This window comes from Perna viridis, chromosome 4 (assembly GCF_037379345.1).
Source record: "Perna viridis isolate PV_CMFRI_1.1 ecotype Kerala chromosome 4, ASM3737934v1, whole genome shotgun sequence".
In the NCBI taxonomy this organism is placed as follows: Eukaryota; Metazoa; Mollusca; class Bivalvia; order Mytilida; family Mytilidae; genus Perna; species Perna viridis.
Window position 1 is genome coordinate 27,275,312 of NC_142448.1, and position 22,841 is coordinate 27,298,152.

Sequence of the window (22,841 nt, forward strand, 5' to 3'; positions counted from 1 at the left end):
GAAACAATAAATTAAAGCTATATATTGCATGTCTATGCTAAACCGTGCATAAACTATTCTCTTGACTGGAAAGTTATCAAACAAAGCCTCATGCCTACTGTAAGGAGCAGCTATTGACCGGTTTTATTCTTAATTTACGTTAGTGGTCCATTAGAATTTTCTGTTAAAGTTTAAACTGCCACCCTCTACGAATTTCAGTGGAATCAATCAATTTCTTGCATATAATTGGAATTCTAATTTATGCTTTAAAGGACATTGGAAGAAAATGTACTAACAAACAAGAGAAAAACGTAATCGACACACTTTCCGAGTAGATGAAAGCAGTAAAATCCACCATTCAAAAGGAATTATTTAAAAAAAAAAGGAGTACAGAAGGAACATCATTATTCAAAGATACTTACAATAGTTTTTAGTCATCTACGGAAATATGCTGTTGTCCCCGCAGACAGAGCACTGAATAGCATCCTCTTCATCTTGACTTGTTTGAATAAAAAATAGAATTGAAACTACAAAAGGCCTTTCTGGATATACAAATAAAAAAAAACTTTCGAAGAAAAAAATTTATAGATAATCATATTTCTATATTACTATTTTTTATATTGCTATCTTACCCAAAAGTTCACCGGGTTTTGGTGAGGTTCGTGATGGTAGTTTTTCTGTTTGTACTTTTCAATTCCTTTGTATTGTACGATTTCATCTTATTTTGTTGTCCTTTTGGTGTTATCGGTATTATTTTGGCTTCTGATTTCCATTAGTATTGCTTCTTTCTTTTGCTGCTTTATACTATCATTTACTCACAACTTCCTGCGTTTTTTTTTTTGAAAAAGAAAGGAAATGGTGAAAAGCAAAAAATGCACTAAATCACGAAAAGATACCTGTCTGTCTAACAAACAGTGTATTCAGGGAGGGTACAGGGGGGTAACACTCCACTTTTTATTGGAAAACTTGTCATTTTCATGTGTATAATTGATAAAAAATGGCAAATAATGTCCTAGCACCCCTCTTTCTAAGGAACCCCGGCTGGCACCCGTCCTTTTTTAAAGTGTCTGGGTCCCCCTCTGACTACAGCAATGCAAGAGTTTGGTTGTTTTATGACTTGGTGCCACTCGTGGTTGGAATATGGAGGAAAGAATTCCAAACTCTTACGTTGTAGGAGTATACTTAATTATAGTTGCGGTGATGGGGTATAATGTTTTGACCCGTCCGTTCGTCTGTCCATATGTCCATTATTGTGTCATGGCATGTTGTCACCTCGATTCTACCTCTTCGATCTTATATAGCTACCTCTCTTTGGAGTGGACTTTATAATGATTGGTGTTGGCTTGTAACCTTAATATCGCCTACATTTTTCGTGCAGGTTTCCTTCAAACGTTGGTGAATGATTAGTAACTAAATTACCATGGATAGAATTGATTTTTACTGCAATCGGTCAAAATGATGGTGGTGGTTTTGGGGGTGGGGGCTTTTGACATGGGGGAGGGTTAAAATGTATTGAATAATGTCTGATGTATTTCATTTAAGTATATCACATTTTTTCTTGCAGTCTATTTAATCAATTTTGCAAAGTAGAAGTCAACCGTATGATTGTAGGAGTTTCCTCAATGATGCCATAGAAAACATATTAATAGCCTTTTATAGCTTGTTAGTCTTTCCTTGGTAGGTTGAAATTCGCATTTCAATTTTTAGAAACCTGTTAAGTGTGGGTTTTTCTGTGTTATAAGGACTAGACTTTTATTTTAGGGTGTGCGTTGTAACGTGAGTGTTAAGTTCTTTACTGCAGGCTGTCTAGCACCTTTTGGGAAAATTTTAGCATCTTTTTTGAAATTTTAGGGCTAAAATAAGAAGTTTTATGACTAATTTAGGACCAAAATGTGGAATTTTACTACACAAAAGTAGCTAACACTGAGAAAATTTTCAATCTTTCATGTTTTTTTTTGTGAATTTCAAACATAACACCTGGTAACCTGCGATGAAGGAAACATTTATATGAAATTAGGATGCACTCTCTTTATTAGGAAACAAGCAGTGGTTGAAACAAAAACTTCAAGGATAATTTTCCTGGGACACCAGTGACGTAATAAGTAAATTAGGAAATACACAAGAAAAACAAGGGATTTTTTTTTAATTCCTTCGAATTTCAAGTTTTTTAAGGAATTCTAGCCAAACTGAAAAAAAAAATTAGGAATTTTAGGGCCGCTGGACTCCCTATTACTGCTCATGAGTATTATTCTATTTAAAGTTTTTTTCCTTATTATCTTTTTTTAATTAACGACGATACTCCAAGGATGGCACCAAGTCAGAAAATAAGTTGCTATACAACCACTAGCATTGCTGGGTTCAAGTTTATATACAGGTCTAATGTAAAAAAGTGTTGAATTTGAAAACAATATTTCATAAATAAATCTAAAAAAAATACAACATTGTATGATGCTGGTAGTTCATTCCAAGTTTGAACAGCCGAGAAAAGGAAAAAAAATATACATAAAAATATATATTATGTCTAGGTAGAAATATGTCATTGATGAAAACATTAGACATTGGTTTTGCAACAGAAAATAGTCGGGCTCTAATTAACAATTTTATATATTAATATAGCTTTTTGGTAATTTACTCGATCGAGAAATGATCACCATTTAATTGACGAAAACCTGAAAGAAGATGAAACAGAATAATCACAATCTATTTATAATTTTAAGAAATAATTTTGAAAATTTTGTTAACTTGTTCATTCTAGTTTAAGTTTTCATCAAAAACTGCGCCAAGCATTTTTGGGCATTTTCAATAGCATCATTATTGATTTTAATTTCCGTATTTGATGATAAGTTTCTTACGGTTTCTGTCTAGTACATAAATTCGTCTTCTTGCATATTTTCTTCAATTAAATGGTTGTCATTTCTTGATCGAGTAAATTTCCAAAAAGCTATATTAATATCTAAAAGTATATAACATTATAATATATATTATATCAAAAATGGGTTAGAACACGAATATTTTCTGTTGCAAAACCAATGTCTAATGTTTTCATCAATTTGAAAGGCATATCTCTACCTAGACCTAATATATATTTAAGAAATATTGTTTTCGAATTCACCACCTTTTTTTTAAAGAATGATGAATAGAGTGTGATAAAATATATGTACAAGATTGATGCTCACGCGAAATTGAAAAGCAAGATAATGCTGATCATACACAAATTTGGATAGAAAGGATTAATTTCCTCAATTTTATAAATATTGTGGCAAACGACATTTCTTAAAAATTAGACGACCGTTTGGAGTTGAAACAAAAGTTTTTTTTTAAATTCAACGTTGGTATTTGGTTAGATTTTTAAACCGAAGTTTCCGGTGTGAAGATAGATAATTTCGGTTGCAATTTGGCGGGTAATTTTAGTTGCACAGTGTGTTACTTTTTAACTCCATAAATGAATAAGAAGTATGGTGCGAATCAACGTTTGTCAATTACACCAGTTAAATCGGGAATCAATGTACCTATTGGACACTTGATTGTCAATCCCAAATGGAGATCTACGGAACTATCCACTACATTGCAAAGTAACTAAATATTTAACTCCTTGTGCGGCTTGAGTGAAACTGAAAGAACAACTAAGGGAAAAAAGGTTATAGCGGTAATCAAAAGAATGTAATCCTGGGACAAAGACCAGACATGGAAAACAGACATACACAAAAAAGAACATAAAGTAACTAAAATCATACATACAAAGTAACAAAAGCAAATGAGCAACCCGGACTCCACTAAAAAACTGGGAGCATGGACCAGGTGCACCGGTAGGGTAAGCGTCCTCTGCTTTTCTATTTTCTAGAAACACCTGCCAAGTTGCTCATAAAAAGTCAAGTCCGGCGTAGTCGTAAGAGGAAAGGAAAACTACGACACGTTGAACAATTAAGTTTTCATGGGGTACGTCTAAACACCGTAAAGACCGGTCTTAGTGCACTAAGACCACACGAGTAGCCTTAAGACCTGTAAAATGACATCTTTCAGAAGCAAAAGTACTACCATTGGTAAGGTTATTTACTCCTTGAGGATTACGCATGCTCGGCGATGAGTGTTATGGAATTTTTTGTTCTGCGAAAAAATCTTTTATGTCAATAATAACATCCATTCTACTAGACGACCGTACTTAGAATCCGAACATTTGGAAGCTGTGTGGGTTCAGCTCAATATTAAGGGGAAGAAGGTTTTATATGGTACTATTTACTTGTATCAAGTCTCCTTATGTTTTTAAAAAACATGTAATTACATATAAAATGCAAAAAAAAAAAAAAAATGGAAACAATGTCTTTATTTATTTACGAAGTTTGATATACAGGCATCATAGTTCTGTTGGTTCTACTTTGTAAATTGCAAGGTGGAAACCTTGGTTTTCGTTTAGTTACGAAAACTGTTTGTCGAGACAATCAGTAATATCTAATTAATTCTGTTTCTTATCTGCACTACGTGACATTGTGAGAGTCCCTTTCACAGACATAAAAAGAATCCTGGTTGGAACAGGAAACTATGAACTACTTGGTTCTTTTAAGAGATGTGCCATTACGTATCAGAGCTGGTTTTTATAATCTTCAGACGGAGAAAGAAATTCTGCATCAGAACTTTTCATTAGATGAAAAAAATTCTGCTAATGCTGTTCGTTCAAAATGTGGAAAACATGTAGTTCAAACATACCAGAGACATAAAAAACCCTAACAATGTAAAAGACCTCATGCAAATAGAACACAGAACTAAGATTTTCAAGTTGTCTTAATCCTTGCCATAAAAGATATTAATGTAATAATTATTGTCCCACTATATAAAACTGTGTGACTTAATGCTGGTTATTTATTCATTTCTTTAAAAGCTTTTTCAAAATCGGCATTATGATTTTTCATAAAACAAAAACAAAAATTGCAAAATGAAACCCCCACCACCAAAAAAAAAAAAATAATAATAACTTGAGCTCAATTAAATAAACATTGATTAATCTATCTAATATATTTACTTTCATTTAAGTTCCTTTGACTCTTTCAATTAACACTATGTTTCCAATACTATAATTACACATAAATTTAACTCTGAACGACGATGTTTATTCAGTAAATATCTATTCAGTCATGGTCTGTTACACATAGGATTGTCGGCACGTGCCGGAAATTTTAGCACAAAAGACCACAAACCTAATGATTCAGTGGCTGTTTTTACACTAAATTTAGTGTATCTTGTGTAATTTTAAATTACCCTTCTAATGGTGGTACTTTTACTCCAGAAATGTGTCATCTTATTGGTCTTAGTGCAACTATTATGGTCTTAGTGCACTAAGACCGGTCTTTACAGTGTTTAGACGGACCGGTTTTCATGACGCAGATGGAAACACCTTAAAGATCCACGAGTTCATGGTGATGACCATCAAACTTTTGTAGTGATGACCTCAATCTTGTAGCAACATAATCCTGTTCCAGAAGCCTATTTTGTAGATTTCTAGCGTGATACAAAAAGTCTGCATAGTTTTGACAAGCTCTGGTATAAAGTGTGAGTTGTGATATGAACTCTCCATACGCAGGTGCTGAAGGGATGTTGCCATAGATGAAAGGAAAGTTAACAGTTCTGAATGAAAAATCATCATGTTTGTCGTTAAGTTTGGTCAATAGTTATCCTTTCATAGATTTTTAAGTGTAGATCAAGATATGAGGCTGACTTCACAGTGTCTATAGTATCCTTTGCATGTATCTAAAGTTCTTTGGGGAGATGCGATGTATCAAATTCCTAAAATTAGTAGGATTGTTTAAACGTAACACGTCATCTGTATAGCAGAAACTGAGATTAAAGTATCTAGCTAAATGATATTCTTTCTTTTGGATCAGATCAGCTATAAAGTCAGCCTCATAAGAGTGAAGGAAGTAAGTAGAAGAGCACAATTTGTTCCCATTGGAATGCCGACCGTTTGTTGAAAAATGTGTCCACCACACTGGACAAATATGTTGTCGATTAAAAATTCCAGCATTTTGTAAACATCTTTTTCTGTATATTTGGAAGATGATTTGGAACCTATATTTTTTGAAAATATATATGCTATAGGCTGGATCAAGAGTGCATTTAAGTACCTAACAAGATTTATTTAATGTTTTATTGAGAGCTAATATGTAACAACTCAGTGGTGGATCCAAGGGATTGGAACCCCCTTATTGCTGAAAAATGTTCAAAATAAAGGCAAAATTGAGCTAGTTTAGCTTTACACCCCCCTTTAAAATTAATGTCTTGCTCTTCTCCTGCTCAGAAACATTAATATGTGATTTAAATGTCACTGTCTTGCTGTAAGCTTTCAAGCCACAGGCAGTAATTTCTATCAAATAAGAATATATTAATATTTACCTCAGCCACAAACATACTTTTCTGCAGACACAGTCATGTTCTAAAGGCAAAAAATGCCCCAGGTATTTTTTGTTTTTTTTTTGCTATTGGAGTTTGCTTTTCCATGATCTGTTGAAGTCTTTTTGCCCAGTAGAATCAGTAAATGAAAACTAAATTCATATTCCTGTATTGCATCTTGGTTTGTACAACTTGGTGGCTTTTTAATTTTAGAAGCCAGTATTTAGATTATTACTTACTGGAGGTATTCATTCATTAGACATTTTGAACTTTGTACTATTGGCAAACTTTATATCAAATCATAATGGGTAGAAACATTAAGGTGGTCAATTATTAAAGGATATGAGAAGTTTAAGTACATGTATACAATGTACTTGTGTATGTACAAAATGTAGGTTATTACTCATCAATTGACAAATCGTTTCAATATGACCTGCTTACTCTTAATACTTCGGCATCTTAATTGATAGTTGGACAAGTGTATTGTACATGTACCTATTCAGTGTTCTAGGATTTTTCAGAAATTGAGGTTTCCTCTGGAAAAATCCATATAAAATCAACTTTCCCACAGTCAATGACTGCTTTCCTAGTAAAACAAATCCTTACAGCATATGAAGTTTTCAACTTGCCACAGGAAAGTGTAACTAGGTACCTAACTTTCCCTGACCCAAATTTTACTTGCCCCAGGTAACGGGAAATAGGAATCGTAGAACACTGCTATTTTATGAACTTGTATGTTATCACACAGTAAGACTTGCTGTTTCTTTTTTACTTCTATAAACTGTAATACATGTTAGTCGCCTAATTTTCATGTAAAAGTCCTGTGACTGTGTTAAGGATTTTTGTTTCCAATGAGCATATTGATCTGAAAAAAAAAAATACATTGAAAGAAGCCTTGTTTGAATGACACATTTGTATTCAGTGTATTAATTTTCTACAGATGTATTTACTATTAACATGTATTAATTACTCTCAAAAGGTACATGTAAATGGAAAAAAAAAATCACAATTTTGGTAGGAATTGATATCACAAGAAAAAAGTCACAGGAAAAAAATCAACAATATTTGCCAGGCAAAAAAGTCACAGGAAAAAAATCAACAATATTTGCTAGGCAAAAAAGTCACAGGAAAAATGTTTAATATGTTACAGTGTTTGAAATCAACATCATAAAACAGCCTACCACCTAGTAGATATGGTTTCATGTACATTTCAATTGTAGCCTTATTTCTCATAATTATTTTTATTGCAATGTGTAATGCATTAGTTGTTTCATGATGCAGATCAGACCCTTGATATTGTCACCCTTGTTCTGGTTAGATGTGCCCCCTCTTTTCAAATACATGTTATAAGTTAATTCAGAAACTAAACAGTTTTCTTGCTAATTGGAAACAAAACTTTATTTTGATGACCTTTGTTTTCATATTTTGTGAAATAATTGTTTTTTTTATTTGATTATTCTTTTTCTACTTTTCAGACATCGATTATAATAATAATTATAATTTCAGTATTGAATTATGTAAAATGAATCATGATAAATAAAACCTTTATTCATTTACAGTTGATATTTTCCATAAAAACTCCACATACATGTATGTATAAACTGTGACTTCATTTCATGTGACATTTTATCCATGACTTCTTTTCCTACATTCTCTCAAATTTAATAATAATTTTGAAATGCATGCATGTTTCAGTACATTTGTACACTTCATTTGAGTGTCTTAATAATTACCTGGTATTTTTATTTCATTCAAAATGTACCGTACTAAAAAGATATTTTTATTTTAGGTAGTGCACAGGTTCTGTATGATGACAACATAGGTTTAATAGACTTTTATCCATCTCCTAATACAGGAGTTGTGTATGTTACTGAGGCCGAATTAGCTTCAAACAGTTATAGGAGAAAACTTGCTAAATTACGAAAGGTTTGTTAAATGAAGACTGCTTAAATGTTTTAATCATTGGTCACCATTGACCATAAAATATTGCTTGTAACAGTTGTGTAGTTGAAATTTGTTTGTACATGTATACACCCGTCTTTTTAGACTGGATGTATGATACTACATGTATATTGGTGTACTGTTTGTCCTTAAGTTGTTCACACTTCACACTGCCACCACTAAATTATGTGAAACTAAGGTTAATTGTTTCTTTCTATTTTTATAAATTCTGATTTTTTGGTTTTTGAGACTTTATAAACACAAAATTGAGGTGATGTTCTTTTTTTGGATTATAACTCAAAAAACCCTTCAGCAACATTGATGAAACTTGGTGTAAAATTCAGAGCAGTATCAAATTTGAATTTTTTGTCCACATTTGCCCCATCTGTTCAGGGTTTGACCTCTATGGGTGTATCTAGCTGCACTCCGTAAAGCATTTTTTTATTGATGCTGTTAAAATTTCAAAAGATTTTAGACAAACTAACAAGTAGAATCACACTTCTGAAATTAGATTTCAAAGGAAGTTGGTACATAAAGGGATTTAAAGTAAGTCTAGTCCTTTCTTCTGTCTACAGAATATACTGGTAGTTGATAATTTAAGTAAGTTACACATGTAGTAATGGAGTTGAAAGAAAGTGCAATCTTTACTATGTTTTTCACATTATTCAGTTAAAAAAACTAGGTACTTCATGCTACTTGCAAAGGTTTACATTAAAAAAGTCTCTTTTATTTCTTGTTCAGAAACAAGGACCACATAAATAATCTTTGTCCTTTGGTTGTTGTGGTTTCAAGTTAAAAAAAATTATACGATATAGATTGTGTATGAAATTGGCCCTTTTGCAAGAGTTATGGTTCTTGCTTTGGTTGAGTTAAGGGGGTTGAATGTATAGTTTTCTCAAAAGTACAGATCTGAATTTAAAAAAAGAACATCATTACCAAGTAGTTAAAAAAAAAACGTTACTTGTTAATGGTGTTTTTCTACAAAATGAATCACTTCTACCAATGGCAGTGCCTGAATTTTATATGGATTGTTACTTATAAAAATACACAACTAATCTTCTCTTTCTTCAACTTTAATCTTTGGACAGGTCAAGTTAGGTCATCATGCATTGTGCTTTTCCTGTAGGATAGGAAACTGCCTCAAATTCTAGCCAGTCCTGAATATAATTTTTCATTATTAAGGAATATAACTGTTGGGTGACTTCAAAAGGAGATACCGGTTATCAATATCAAGTGTTATACATGTTAAAACAAGTGCAACTGCCTCTTCACCACTCGAGAGATTTTTATGTTATTTTATAGGAAGGTTTGGCATCATATGTAGATGTGCATGAAAGAAAACAATTATTGTCAGAGGACTTTAAGGGTAATAATCCATATTAATGGCTTTACATGTTTAAACCTTATAAGCACAACTTCCCATAAATCACTCAAGGAATTTCAATATTATTATATATAAAAGAAGGTTAGGTATCATATGTAGATTGCCATGAAGGAATATAATTACCCAGGTCTGTTGGATGACTTCAAAGGGAGATAAATCAAAATTAAAGGTTTTTTGAGTCCATTTGAAGTGAGGGATATTCTCTTTGTGAGCTTGCTCGTTGTATTTGTAGTTTACAAGTGGTTTGAATAATTTTTTTTTAATATTTTTTTTCACTGCATCAACATTGTTTGTATACAATACATCAGTAGCTTCTTTTACAATTGTAAATTGGGATCTGTAATTAAGTGTATCACCCGGTCAACAAGTGTCGAAGAAACTAATAAAAACAAATGTAGCTATTTACTACATGTTTATGTACCTGTATACTTTTATATGTGACTTGTGTCTACTTCTTTTATTAGGCTAACAAGGTTGCCATTGTTGTAATAGGGGAAAGAACTGCAACAAGTTACCAGTACTTCAGCTCTCTACAAAAGTTTTGTGTTATGGAACTAGGGTTTTCATTAATACCAGTTCCTTCTCAAAGGGAGGCAGGATCCTTTCTGGCTCAGATGGTAGGTAAAGAATAGATAGTTAAGTGTAATTTACTATTTTTTAATTAAATAATAAGTTATCAGACGTCAAAGATTCAACTGTGAGGGAATAACACTGTATAAGAGTAAGGGAAGTTTTCAAATTTTCTGCAAAGTTTGTGAAAAAAAATTAAAGCATAATGAGTTTAATTCATTTGTTACAAGCCAAACTGGCATATTTTTTTTTTAATTTTTGGTACACATTTCAATGTTTTTCAAATTGAGGTAAAAATTAAATTGTTTTATTTCAACAATATTTGAATTCTTGGGGTTCTTTAATACATGTATGGTATGATGAATCAAGCCATGTACATGTATTTAGATTTCCAATTAGGACAAAAATAGGGAAATATAGCATTTTAAATTGTCTAGCTATAAGGCCTCATTCATTCTGTGTCATAATCTTTGTTTTATTATTGTTATACATTAAAAGGGTTATTGCATACTTTTGATATTCAATACTCCTTACATATAGGACAATATTTCTAAAGATTCATGCAATTACCCTACAAAATGTTTAATGACATGGTACAAGAAAATAATATAAGATCACAAAATGGAATTTGCCAGAAACAATCATTTATAATACTGTTTTGATATTTTTTTAAAGACAACAGTCATAAGTTTCATGAGGGTACACAAACTAATGCTATTACCAGTATAAGAAAATACCTTTGCTACAAATTGTTAGTGTACCTGAGCTTGTTTTAAGTAGTATCTCTTTATTTCCTGTATTTTAAAGGTTCATGCAGAGGGTCAAAGGGAGATAAATCCATTTACAAAGAAAAAGAAGTCACCTCAGTTAGATCAAGCCTTATTATCTACTGTCAAATGTATACCCAAACTAGGAGATGTTAAGGCCAGAATACTATTGGAAAAGTTTGGTAGTAAGTTCATTCATGTAATCCTCTGTGTCTTCTCTTACTTATGTTTGGTAGTTTGAACTAATTTGTTCAAAAGATTGCAAAATAACCAAAGCTGTATTTGTTGATTTATAGAAATTGGGTTGCCATTTTTTTTGTTTCAGTCATCTTATTCAGAGTTAGTTCTGAATGTTTTTTTTTTTTATTTGAAAGTCTTTCGTTTTCCCCAATTTCTGACCTAGGACCTTAAAAATTTCTTATACCTCAGTCTTTTTAATGGACACTTTATTGAGGACTTTTGGTTCTTCTTAAGTGGACCATTGCTTTGAAACTTGGGTAGGTCCAAGTCCTTACCACTCTTGATAGTAAAACTGAACCCCTCTTTTTCAAGCAGGAGGTTTAGGGATTCAAAATTTTTATCGAGTGGAAGTTCCTTCATTTTTCCTTGAAGTTTCAAATCAAAGGTCTACTTGAGGTAAAGCAAAAGTTTAAATTAAAGTGTTAATTAGAAGGATTGAAGGTCCAAGACTCATGTAAACGAAATTTTAAAGGCCCAAGGTCAGAAATTGTGAGTCCTGAATCTTTGACAACCACTAAAATTAACCCTTGATTTCACCCTAGAAGTAACTTTATTTTTGAAAGAGTCTCACTGAATTATTGTTCATTCTTTGTTAAATCTTGAAATTCATACCTGCATTTATTTATTTGTTAATTCAATTGCTTTTTAACCTGATTAAGGTAGATCATACCTGTAGTATTTACAAAGAATCTTTTTTCAAAATCATATAAACAGGTATTTTCATTGAGCAAACAGTATTTGATGTGGTGTAAAAACTATTTTGAAATTTTTAAAAAGAATTTCCACATAAAAATTAATGTAGTAAAGTTCCAAACTTTTCTTAAAATCATTTTTCAGGGGAGAGATAATTGTCTGGAAAATATTGGAAATATAATAAGAATCTTAGATTTTTTAATATAACTAGTGAAAAATTAGTTGACCTCTAACTTTATTTTTAGATTTTGAAATAAGGTCAAGTCAAATCTATATAAAATTGCCAACTTTATCACTTGGGCCAAAAAAAAAATTAGTGGGTTTACAGTCACCTGACCAACCCTCATTTTATCACCTTGACCCTAACTTTTTTTATCGGGAATTTTCTGAAATTCCGGAAATTCCCACCCTTTCTGTCACCGGTACTGGCATTTATCGTATTAAACAACAATGGCGGCCTCCAGTGCCAGCAACACCAGCAATTTAAAAAGAAAACTAGCTGATAGGCAACTATGTGCACAATTACATTGTCTTATTTTTCTCTCTATGTAGCTTATTAGTCAAGGAACTACAATTGAACCTCCCTTAAAAAACGGTATTTTTTTTAGCATGTGTCAGTAAACACCCATATTTTTATACGACCGTCTATATAGAAGGGACATATTATGGTATGCCGTTTGTTCGTCTGTCCATCCGTCCAGCTGGACGTCCACACGTCGCACGATAACTCAAATTCGCTTTTACGGATTCAAATGAAATTTTAGCACAATATTAATATTGGAAGAAAGTTCCCTTTTGATTTTGAAGAATTTTTTGTTTGTCGTTCCAGAGTTATGGAACTTTATTCACTTAAAAATTTATATTATTGTCAAATCTGATGTAATAACTCAGCTGTACTGATACTATTCTTGAAATTTTGCATACAGTTTTATAGACATGCTAGATTATTGTTGTATAATGGTATACCATTTTCCGTCCGTCCATTGGTCCGGCTGTCCATCCTTCCGTCAGTCCATCCACACGTTGCGAGATAACTCAAATTCGCTTCTACAGATTCAAATGAAATTTTAGCACAATATTAATATTAACTGAAGAAAGCTGCCTTTCGATTTTGAAGAATTTTTTATTTGTCGTTCCAGAGTTACGGAACTTTATTCACTTAATTATTTATGTTACTGTCAAATCTGATGTAACAACTCAGCTGTACTGATACTATTCTTGAAATTTTGCATACAGTTTTATAGACATGCTAGATTATGGTTGTATAATGATATACCATTGTCCGTCCGTCCATTGGTCCGACTGTCCATCCTTCCGTCAGTCCATCCACACGTTGCACGATAACTCAAATTCGCTTTTACAGATTGAAATGAAATTTTAGCACAATATTAATATTTACGGAAGAAAGCTGCCTTTCGATTTTGAAGAATTTTTTATTTGTCGTTCCAGAGTTACAGTTTTATAGACATGCTAGATTATGGTTGTATAATGGTATACCATTGTCCGTCCGTCTGTCCATTGGTCCTTCCCTCCATCACTCAAATTCGCTTTTATGAATTCAAATGAAATTTTAGAACAATATTAATATTCACGGAAGAACGCTCCCTTTTGATTTTGAAGAATTATTTATTTGTTGTTCCAGAGTTTCGTAACTTTATTCACTTAAAAATCTATATTGTCAAATCTGATGTAATTACCAGGACATAAGATTGCTGCTTACTTACAGTTTTGAAAAGCTGTATTATATTGGGACCGACAAACGACTTCAATTCTACAATAGATTTGATTTTTATGAATACTGACAATTATCAGAGTGGTACCCTAGAAACTTATTATTCTGACCACAAGGCAATATAGACTTCCTTACAGTAGAAGTAGAAGGACTTGTACTATTAAATGTAGGTCTTACCTCATAATAATATTATTACATAATGAATTATTTGTCCAGTTTTCAATTCTGTAATTTATTATAGTTTTATCTAGTTCAAAAACAAAGAATCCCTTTTAAATGCTATTGTATACTTTCATCATGTCAAACAGTTGTAAGATCATTAATACTTTTTGAATAACTGAAGAAAAAACGTTGCTCACTACATATACAGACTAATTTTTTGGTAATCAGAAATCAGGTTATTGTTTTCTAAAATTTATACCATTGGCTATTCTTACAGACGGGCATATCTTTTGCTCTTAGCGCAGCTGTTTATTTTTTTTTTTGGCCTAAGTTATATCCAAGTCAAGTGTGGAATTCAACATTTTTTAATTAGATTTCTGTAGTAAGTCAATTTAGTTGAATTAAATTGATATCCTATTTTAAGGAAAAAATAGATTTCTTCTTACCTCTTATTTCAAATGCATTACTGACCTGTTGTCAATTTCAAAAAATCAGTATGAAAAAATTAGTTGTTAGTTATAACATCAAAATATAAAAAGTATTGTGAATTTGTATTTAGGACTAGATATACACATACAGTCAAACCTCAATGTGTGGATCTTGGAAGAGTGGAAATCGGAGATAAAATGAGCTAATTTCAATTATTTGGCAGTCCTGGCATAACACAATTTTACCTCAAATGACTAACTTGGATGACTTGAGGTTTCAATTAGTCCCCTTTGATAGGTCTTCAGGGCTAATTAACTAATTAGTGGGAAAACTAATTGCTTTATTACAAACCATGATCGAAGTTTGATTTTACAATTTTAAGCATGGCTTATATAATTGTTCGATGACACCTTTATGACTTGATTTGATTAATAAAAGACTTGTGTAGTAAAATGAAACAAATTTGAGTAATCACATTTAGGAAATCAGATCAACAGTGATATTGGGGGTATTTAGATAACACTATAACAAAAAAGTTGAAAATGATAGCATTTTCCGTATATCTGTTACACCATTCATTTCATGCATTATAAAGCTAGGACATCTTTTCTTTTAGCAGATAATTGAGTTGATAATTTGACTATCTTTGTGGATAAAACCACTAAAATCCCCAAAAATCTTTTGTAGCACAGTTTTAGCCAGTCATTAGCACAATATGAGAGATGCTGACCATCAGCTGACTATTCTCATACTTGGTTTAATTTTTGTTTTTCGTGCTAAATATATGTATTTGTAATTCATGACGGACTGGGGGGTTTGTTAACGCCCTTGGCTATCATTTGGGGTCTCTCACGGATGGTTTAAAGCATTGAAGCGTTAACACAGTCCCCGGGAATAGTCATACCCGTGAATGTGGGTCATGGTGTATTCGGGGAAATTATAGTAGTCATGTGACCACGTTCATTCATTCACTCAATAAATGAGGTGATTTAATGTCAATCCATGACCTAGTGATCCAATTTGTGATCTGCATGGGTATATTGTACAGCATACAGCATTTACTGAATCTTTGACCCAGCAACATACTTTTTGGGATAAAATCAACACTTTCAAGTGCATGTAAGACAGATAGGTGAGTCAACTTATTGGTGCATGCCAGTCAATTGATGAGAAATCTCCAATCCCGAAAAAAAATTAAGTTATGTTTCTGATTACCATTCTGAAATTTTGTAGGTTCGTTAGGTACAGATTTATTTTTATTTAAAACTTTTGAAATGAAATAAGTCATTATAGTGACACCAAACTCAAAATACAATGAAAACCAAATATGCAAAGACTAAACAACTAATGATTTTAGACTTAGTCCACGGCCAAATCTCTTTTGGGATTCAGCGCTTGAGATATTTTTTGGTTTGATGGTGGTGGTCAAAACAAAAAATATCTCAAGTGCCAAATCCCAAAAGGGATTATCCACGACCAAGAGCACACTCGCGTCATGTGTGTTTACAATCAATTCTAAATATAAACAACCAGTATTTCTAACTCTTTGTTTTCCATCTAGCATTAAAAAAAAAAACATCTTTGGCTTTATTTTCTTGTTTTTCTGAAAGGCAATCGGCATACTTTTTAATTATTATTTTTTCATTATCACAAATAAAAACTTTTGGGTAGGGGGTCTGAAGAAGGATCGGTATGTGACCGGGAACATTTTTTAGGCCTAAAGGGATGGTCTATTTATTGCTCCAGCAGTGCAGAGGTTGCTTTTTATTAAGAACACAAGTTGAATATGGTCCATATTTCTTCACATTTTGCTGGAGAAAAAACTTGGGTACCAAGATTAAATAGGACCTTTCTTTTACATATCTTTTTTTAACCATTTTTTTTGTTTATGACTTCATGCAAACAAAGTAAAGTTTGTACATGTACATAAAAATATAATTAATCACCTTCATACTTAAACATTGTACATGTAAATATGACTCTTTTTTTAGATGTTTACCACATAAAATCTTTTTTAATACTTAGGGTTTACTTATCATTTTTGTTAAATTTACGATTTCTAGAAAACTGTCACATTATGACTTTATGTACATGTTATTGTGTGTAAATAAATTATGAACTGTACAAATATGACGGGTCTGTCAACTCTACATTTGTTAAATCAAGTATGTTTTATACATGTACAAAAGTACATTAAGGGTAACCCTGTTAACTGTCTTTTTGAAATCAAAACGCTTAAATACATGTATGAACATGAACAAAATCTTAACTTGACAAACCTGTTGATTATTTTTCAGGTTTCCGTATATATGTGTATGTATTTGTATTACTCAAGATTCTCCCTCAGTATTATTTCTCCATTGAGAATGGTAAAATTTGATTTTCAAAATTTGAGCTTTAGCATAATAAGTGGAGAAATAGTTTAGGAAATTGAAATGAGGTTGTAATAATAATCTCCTTTTCTGAGCTCATTTTATTATGATATTGTACACATATGTGCATGCAAGTTAAAATACATTGTGCATGCAGTGTTCTTTAAAAATGATTTATAGCCATAGTGATGTCAGATGATGTTTTATAGCCGTAGTGATGTCAGATGATGTTTTCCTTAGAATATTCAATAGACATTGATTTTGAATTACACAGTTAGATTTTCTGCGTTTGATTATAGATGTAGAGTAACACCATACACTCAATCAACAAAAGCAACTCTTTTTCATATATTTGCAGATAGACAAATATGGATGAATCACTTTTCTGTTAAAGGGATGAGGGTTTTGTTTAGTATCAGGACATTAATACTGCACATGTAAAAATAACTAAGTTTTATTAAATTGTGAAGATTTACAGGGTTTAATGAAATAGAGATTCTAAAGACAAGTCAATGACAGTGTTTTGAAATACTGAATGTACATACATGCTACATTGGTTCAGAAACCAAACAATACTGGCAGTGCCTCTGGATATATTTTATACAGCTGCAAAACAAGTGCCATAGTACACAGATTTTGTCCTAGGAAACATTTTTCAGGCTACAAATGTATAAACTTATTTAGAAGTTGATTAAAATTGTTTTATACAAGATTTAGTTGAAATATAACTCTGGGGTTACATATTAATAAAAAAAATTTGATTGATCTGAAAAATAGTTTTAGCATGACTCAGTTACACTGGTAACACTTTCAGAAATGGTTTATATTTTCAGGTCTCCATGCAATTGGAAACGCATCTTATCAGGTAGGTTGCCAACATCTTGGTAAAGCATTTTATCAGGTAGATTGCCACCATCTGAGTATGGCTTTATTAAAGAACATTGCCAACATCTGGGTAAAGCATCTTATCAGGTAGATTGCCACCATCTGAGTATAGCTTCATTAAAGAATGTTGCCAACATCTGGGTAAAGCATCTTATCAGGTAGGTTGACAACATCTGGGTAAAGCATCTTGTCAGGTAGGTTGCCAACAGCTGGGTAAAGCATCTTATCAGGTAGGTTGCCAACAGCTGGGTAAATCATCTTATCAGGTAGATTGCCAACAGCTGGGTAAAGCATCTTGTCAGGTAGATTGCCAACATCTGGGTAAAGCATCTTGTCAGGTAGGTTGCCAAAAGCAGGGTAAAGCATCTTGTCAGGTAGTTGCCAACATCTGGGTAAAGCATCTTGTCAGTTAGATTGCCAACATTTAAGTAAAGCTTTATGTTAAATGGGTTTATTAAAATTGTTATATGATATACTTCAATAATCTTTAGAGGTAAGACCACAGCTGTTATAAAAAGATGATAAATATATGGCATCCTTTCTTATGTCACAGATATGAATTACATTAATATACCAATGTCTCAGTAGAATAAGTATACAGTTATTTCAAGCTTTAATTTAATTTGCATGTTTAAAATGTTCTCTAATAAAAAAAGTAGCAGAAAAAAATTTAAAATATCTTACTTAAATAATTTTAAATGCTATACCAAACGATTCATAGTCACCTGTAAGATTTTGATTTATGCCTGTGTAAGTAAGTTAAGGAATAATCAAGGGAACCAAGATTTGAGAGGTAATCAAAAGAATATATTCCAAGGATAAAGACTAAACTGAGAAAATAAACACTGGAGTCCACTAATAACTTGGAGCATGGAACAGGTGCACTGGTAGAGTAAGGGTCCTGAAATTCATTTCGTTTTACTTACAGCAATTATCAGATGTTGTTGGAAAAGCTAGTGCTGGACATGTGAAGACATTTTTAGGGGAACTACCCTGACTTTCAACTCATGAAGACGTAATTGAGTGATAAATTTTTTTTCTGATGAAAAATGGTATTGTGGTCTGTTAGCTCAACACGGCTATAGATAATGATGATGGAAAAGTACCGCCAAAGACAGCAAAGATACATTGTATGAATGTTTCATAGGATATACTGTTATTGATTTTATAATGTGTTATTTAAAATCAGTAAAAAAGACATCTGTATTGTATTTTAATGAATTTGATCTTATTGCACCACAATTTTGAATTTCATATGACCTCAAAAAAATATTGTGGTTGTATGATGGTATATTGTTTCAACTTGTCATTGTTGTCTGTATCATTTGCGTCCTTCAACTTTTGTTTGTTTATAATAACTTTTTTGAAATTTTAACACAATGGTCCTAGGGGCATGGCGACTTGTAGTTTTTGGAGGTTTAGGTATGCCCCCCCCCCCATTGAAAATAATGGGTTAAGCGGTGTAAAATAGGTGTTGTCATTAGAATTGATAGAAAGTTTTTTATTTCAATCCAATTTCGATGATTGTGATGTCAGTGTGTTCTTTTTGAAATTATGTTATAATAGTTTTTTTACAGGATAGACTTACCTTTAACTGTTATAGAGTTAAAGGGATACAAAATGGGGCCATGCCCAAAATAATAATCTTTATTATACCTCCACTTTTTATACTGTTTTACCTTTTGTCCTTGTTTTCATATGTAACAATTTTTTCTGTCACAGTTTTCTCAACAACTATTCATCTCAGCAGCTTGAAATTTTAGCACATTCTTTCTGTATTGATCAGATTAGCCATATTGTTAAAAAACTAAGAACTTCTTGCAATTTTTTAGTTTAATTTTTAGCATTCCTTATTCTGTGAAGAATATTTTAATACTGTGAAAGTACTTGAATTCGTGGATACCAATTTTCGTAGATTAGGGATGAAACACAAGATTGTGGATTCTTGAATTCTTGGTTTTTAGGTTTTCGGTATACACATCAATGGAAATCTCCTTTTCCTTGGGAACCAAATTTCGTGGTTTGGATTGCCCACGAAAACAACGAAAATTGGTACCCCATGAACAATAGTACTGTTACATTAGTAACATTTAGGAAGATGTCTACTAATGAGCTTGAGAACATTGTTACAAAAACATCTTTCAATACAAATTACTGCATGGAATTATTCCTTAAAATTTATTTTTACAAAATAAGATTAGCAAAGTATGATAAATCCATTGAGCATGTGTTTTTTTATTGTGTTTATGTAAATAATCTGTATCATGTTTTTTTTTTAAACTCAAAAATGCTCATTTAACAATAATGATAAGGAAGAAATAAATTTTACTTCGTTTTTCCAGTGAATGCTTACTTCCTAGTTCACTCTTGATAACTGCTAAACAATATATCTAGAATTGTAAACTTGAGGAAAAGATTCCAAACATTTTTGGTTTAAAATAAAAAAAAAATTTACTATAGTAGTTCAGATTTATATAATGGAAGGAAATTTTGTTCTATTAAATCTGAATTGTTTTGGGCTCTAGTTCATGAAATTTTCCCGTCATTGATCTCTTAAAATATATTGTAACATATTTTAAGCATGTTTCATAACTGAATGTGTATGAAACATTTGATAATGATATTTGTTTATTTATATTTAAAGATATGCATGCATGGTATATGTGTTTCTATTTTTGTTTGTTTGTTCAGTTTTTTCCTGTTGTAAATTGAATTGTCTATTGTCAGAATGTTATTGGTTCAACAATTCAACTTAAAATAGTCAGATATTGTAATATATATACTGTAAAAGTACAATTGTTCGTGGGGTACCAATTTTTGTAGTTTTCGTGGGAAGGCCAAACCACGAAATTTGGTTCCCAACGAAAAGTATATTTCCTTTGATGTGTATACTGAAAATCTCAATACCACGAATTCGTGTACCCATGAACTTGCATTTCTTCCCAAATCCACGAAATTGGTGTCCATGAATTAAAGAACTTTCACAGTATTAGCTCTTTAATACCCTTGAACATCCTAGTCAGGTGGTGAGGTAAGGGGAATTGTGAAAATCCTGACTTCAGAAATAAAAAGAAAAAAAAAAGAAAAAAAGTTGTGGCGATCAGTTTAAACTGTGAGTCCTTCCTGTGTTTAAGTGTGTCAAAAATTAATATTGTGTAACCTGGCCCAAGTGAACAGAGTTCAACTTGCTGCAGTCATATCATGCTGTGCTCCACAAAGCTTTGGAGGTACAATGTATAATATTGGACTTTAAATGATTTGGTCAACAAAGATTTCAGGGAAGGGGTAAGTTCATGACCACCAGTTTCATGGAGAACATAACAACTAACAATCAGTTTATCAGTTGTGTCATGAAAATATCAGATATTATTGGGTCTTCACAGAGACTATTTCAGAGAACTTGTAGAATATTAAGGGTCTATTGGTAGTACATGTATATACAGAGCACACTTTAGACAATTTGATATTTTGCTAGGAGTTGTCATGATACAAAAGGCTTTTGTTGTATAGAATTTTAAGAGCTTGACACATGGACTCTATATTTCCTTCGTCTAATGAATGATCTGTTTTTCAACAGTATGACCTTATTTTCAACTTTTATTTCTTAATTTTCTTCTTCAATTGTAGTGCAGCCGATTAAAGTCCATTAAAACCTTTCTGTAAAGACAAGGGATAAGATTTTTAGAATCGAATGTCATGGAACTTTCTGTTTGGCAACCTTCCTTTTGGTTCATGGGAGTATCACCTAGTGAGCCTTGCAGGGCCATGTGAGCTATGGCCATCACTTTGCATTCATTGTCGTCCATTGGCAACAATTTGTCAAAACTCTTCTCCTCTGTAACTACTTGACCAATCAGAACCATAAATGGCATGAAAATTCAGAAGGGGATAGGGGATTCTGCATAGAACTAATGTGGGGATTTTTGATCCACCAAAAAACATGGCTGCAGTTACTAAAAATAGAACATAGGGGTCAGACAGTAGTTTTTTCACATATCTCCAAATTTTAGGTTTAGCCAAATTCTTTCAATTGCTGAAATGATCCTTATTATAAGGCCTACATCTGCTCCTGGGTCAAAGTTGTTAAGACGACTCCTTGTAAGAGTCATTGCCCTTGGAAGATGAAAATGATTTTTTTTTTACTGTTTTCAGCCAACATCTTGAAAACTATAATAGATAGAAACTTCAATTGCTGAAATGGTCCTTATAATAAGTCTTCTTGCATCAAAATTGTTGGACAATTTCATAATAAATTTATTGCCCTTGAAAGACAAAATTGAACCAATTGAGTGATTCATGCTCCTGGGAGCCTCGTTTTAATTTTTCTGGCAAGTTCTGTCATGCCTCATTACTAAGTTGTCTGTATTTATATAACCCCCGCAAACAAAGTTTGTGAGGGTATATAAGAATTACCCTGTCTGTCAGTCTGTCAACATTTGTCAGCACAACTCCTCCTAAACTGCTTTAGGGATTTTGTTGAAATTTTATAGGAAGGCATGGAATCATGTGTAGATATGCATGAAGGAATATAGTTACAGTCAGAGGACTCCAAAGGGAGATGATCCAACTTAAGCGTATTACCATATATGTTTAAACATCATCAGCGAAACTCCTCTGTTTGATAAAATTTTACAGGAAGGTTGGACTTTATATGAAGATGTTCATGAAGGAATATAACTGTTAAGGCAGATAATCCAACTTCAGGGTTTAATATGTTTACGGTCAGTGCAACTCCTTAATTTCACAAAATTTTATAGGAAGATTGGTCTAGATTTGCATAAAGGAATATAGCTCCTGTTGGAGGATTCCAAAAAGAGATAATTGAATAAACAGAGTATATATTTAACTAATTTGAAGCAGGAAGTATTCCCTCTCTATGCTAGCTCACAGTATTTCTAGTTTTTACCTGGATTGCCCACTGCAAAAGCAGGTTTAAAAGAATGGAATTCACACAATTTAAAAACAAATTTACCCAGGCCCACCTGAAACTTCGCAGATTAATATGCTGACACCTTCAAGTTTTGATGAGCTCTGATATTTTATATTGGTACATGTAGTAAAAGATGCTTCATAAAATTTACTTAAGACAGTAGAAGTTCTCCTTGTGAAAGTTATTTCCCTTTAACTATGATTTTTCACTGTTTTTGACTCTTTTATAACATGTTTAAGACCTACAAAGTCTTAATTGGTTGAACTTGTACTACAATTCTTTGTAATGTTGTCAACCTTGAGATGCAAGTCTTGATATCTTTATTATTTACAGTGAGGAATGCTCTGAGGAAAAATCGAAAATCAAAGACAAACAAATC

General features: G+C 32.2%; 1 protein-coding gene across 1 annotated transcript; it reads left to right on the plus strand.

The window, feature by feature from the left end:
• The first annotated feature begins 3,361 nt into the window (after nt 1-3,361).
• Nucleotides 3,362-20,292, plus strand: LOC148619557 (Fanconi anemia core complex-associated protein 24-like). Its single transcript, XM_088579619.1, has 6 exons — nt 3,362-3,551; nt 8,147-8,283; nt 10,147-10,299; nt 11,060-11,204; nt 17,481-17,512; nt 18,461-20,292. Exons 1-6 carry the CDS (start codon nt 3,422-3,424, stop codon nt 18,527-18,529), a joined length of 666 nt encoding a protein of 221 aa, XP_088435745.1. The 5' UTR covers nt 3,362-3,421; the 3' UTR covers nt 18,530-20,292.
• Nucleotides 20,293-22,841: the final 2,549 nt, after the last annotated feature.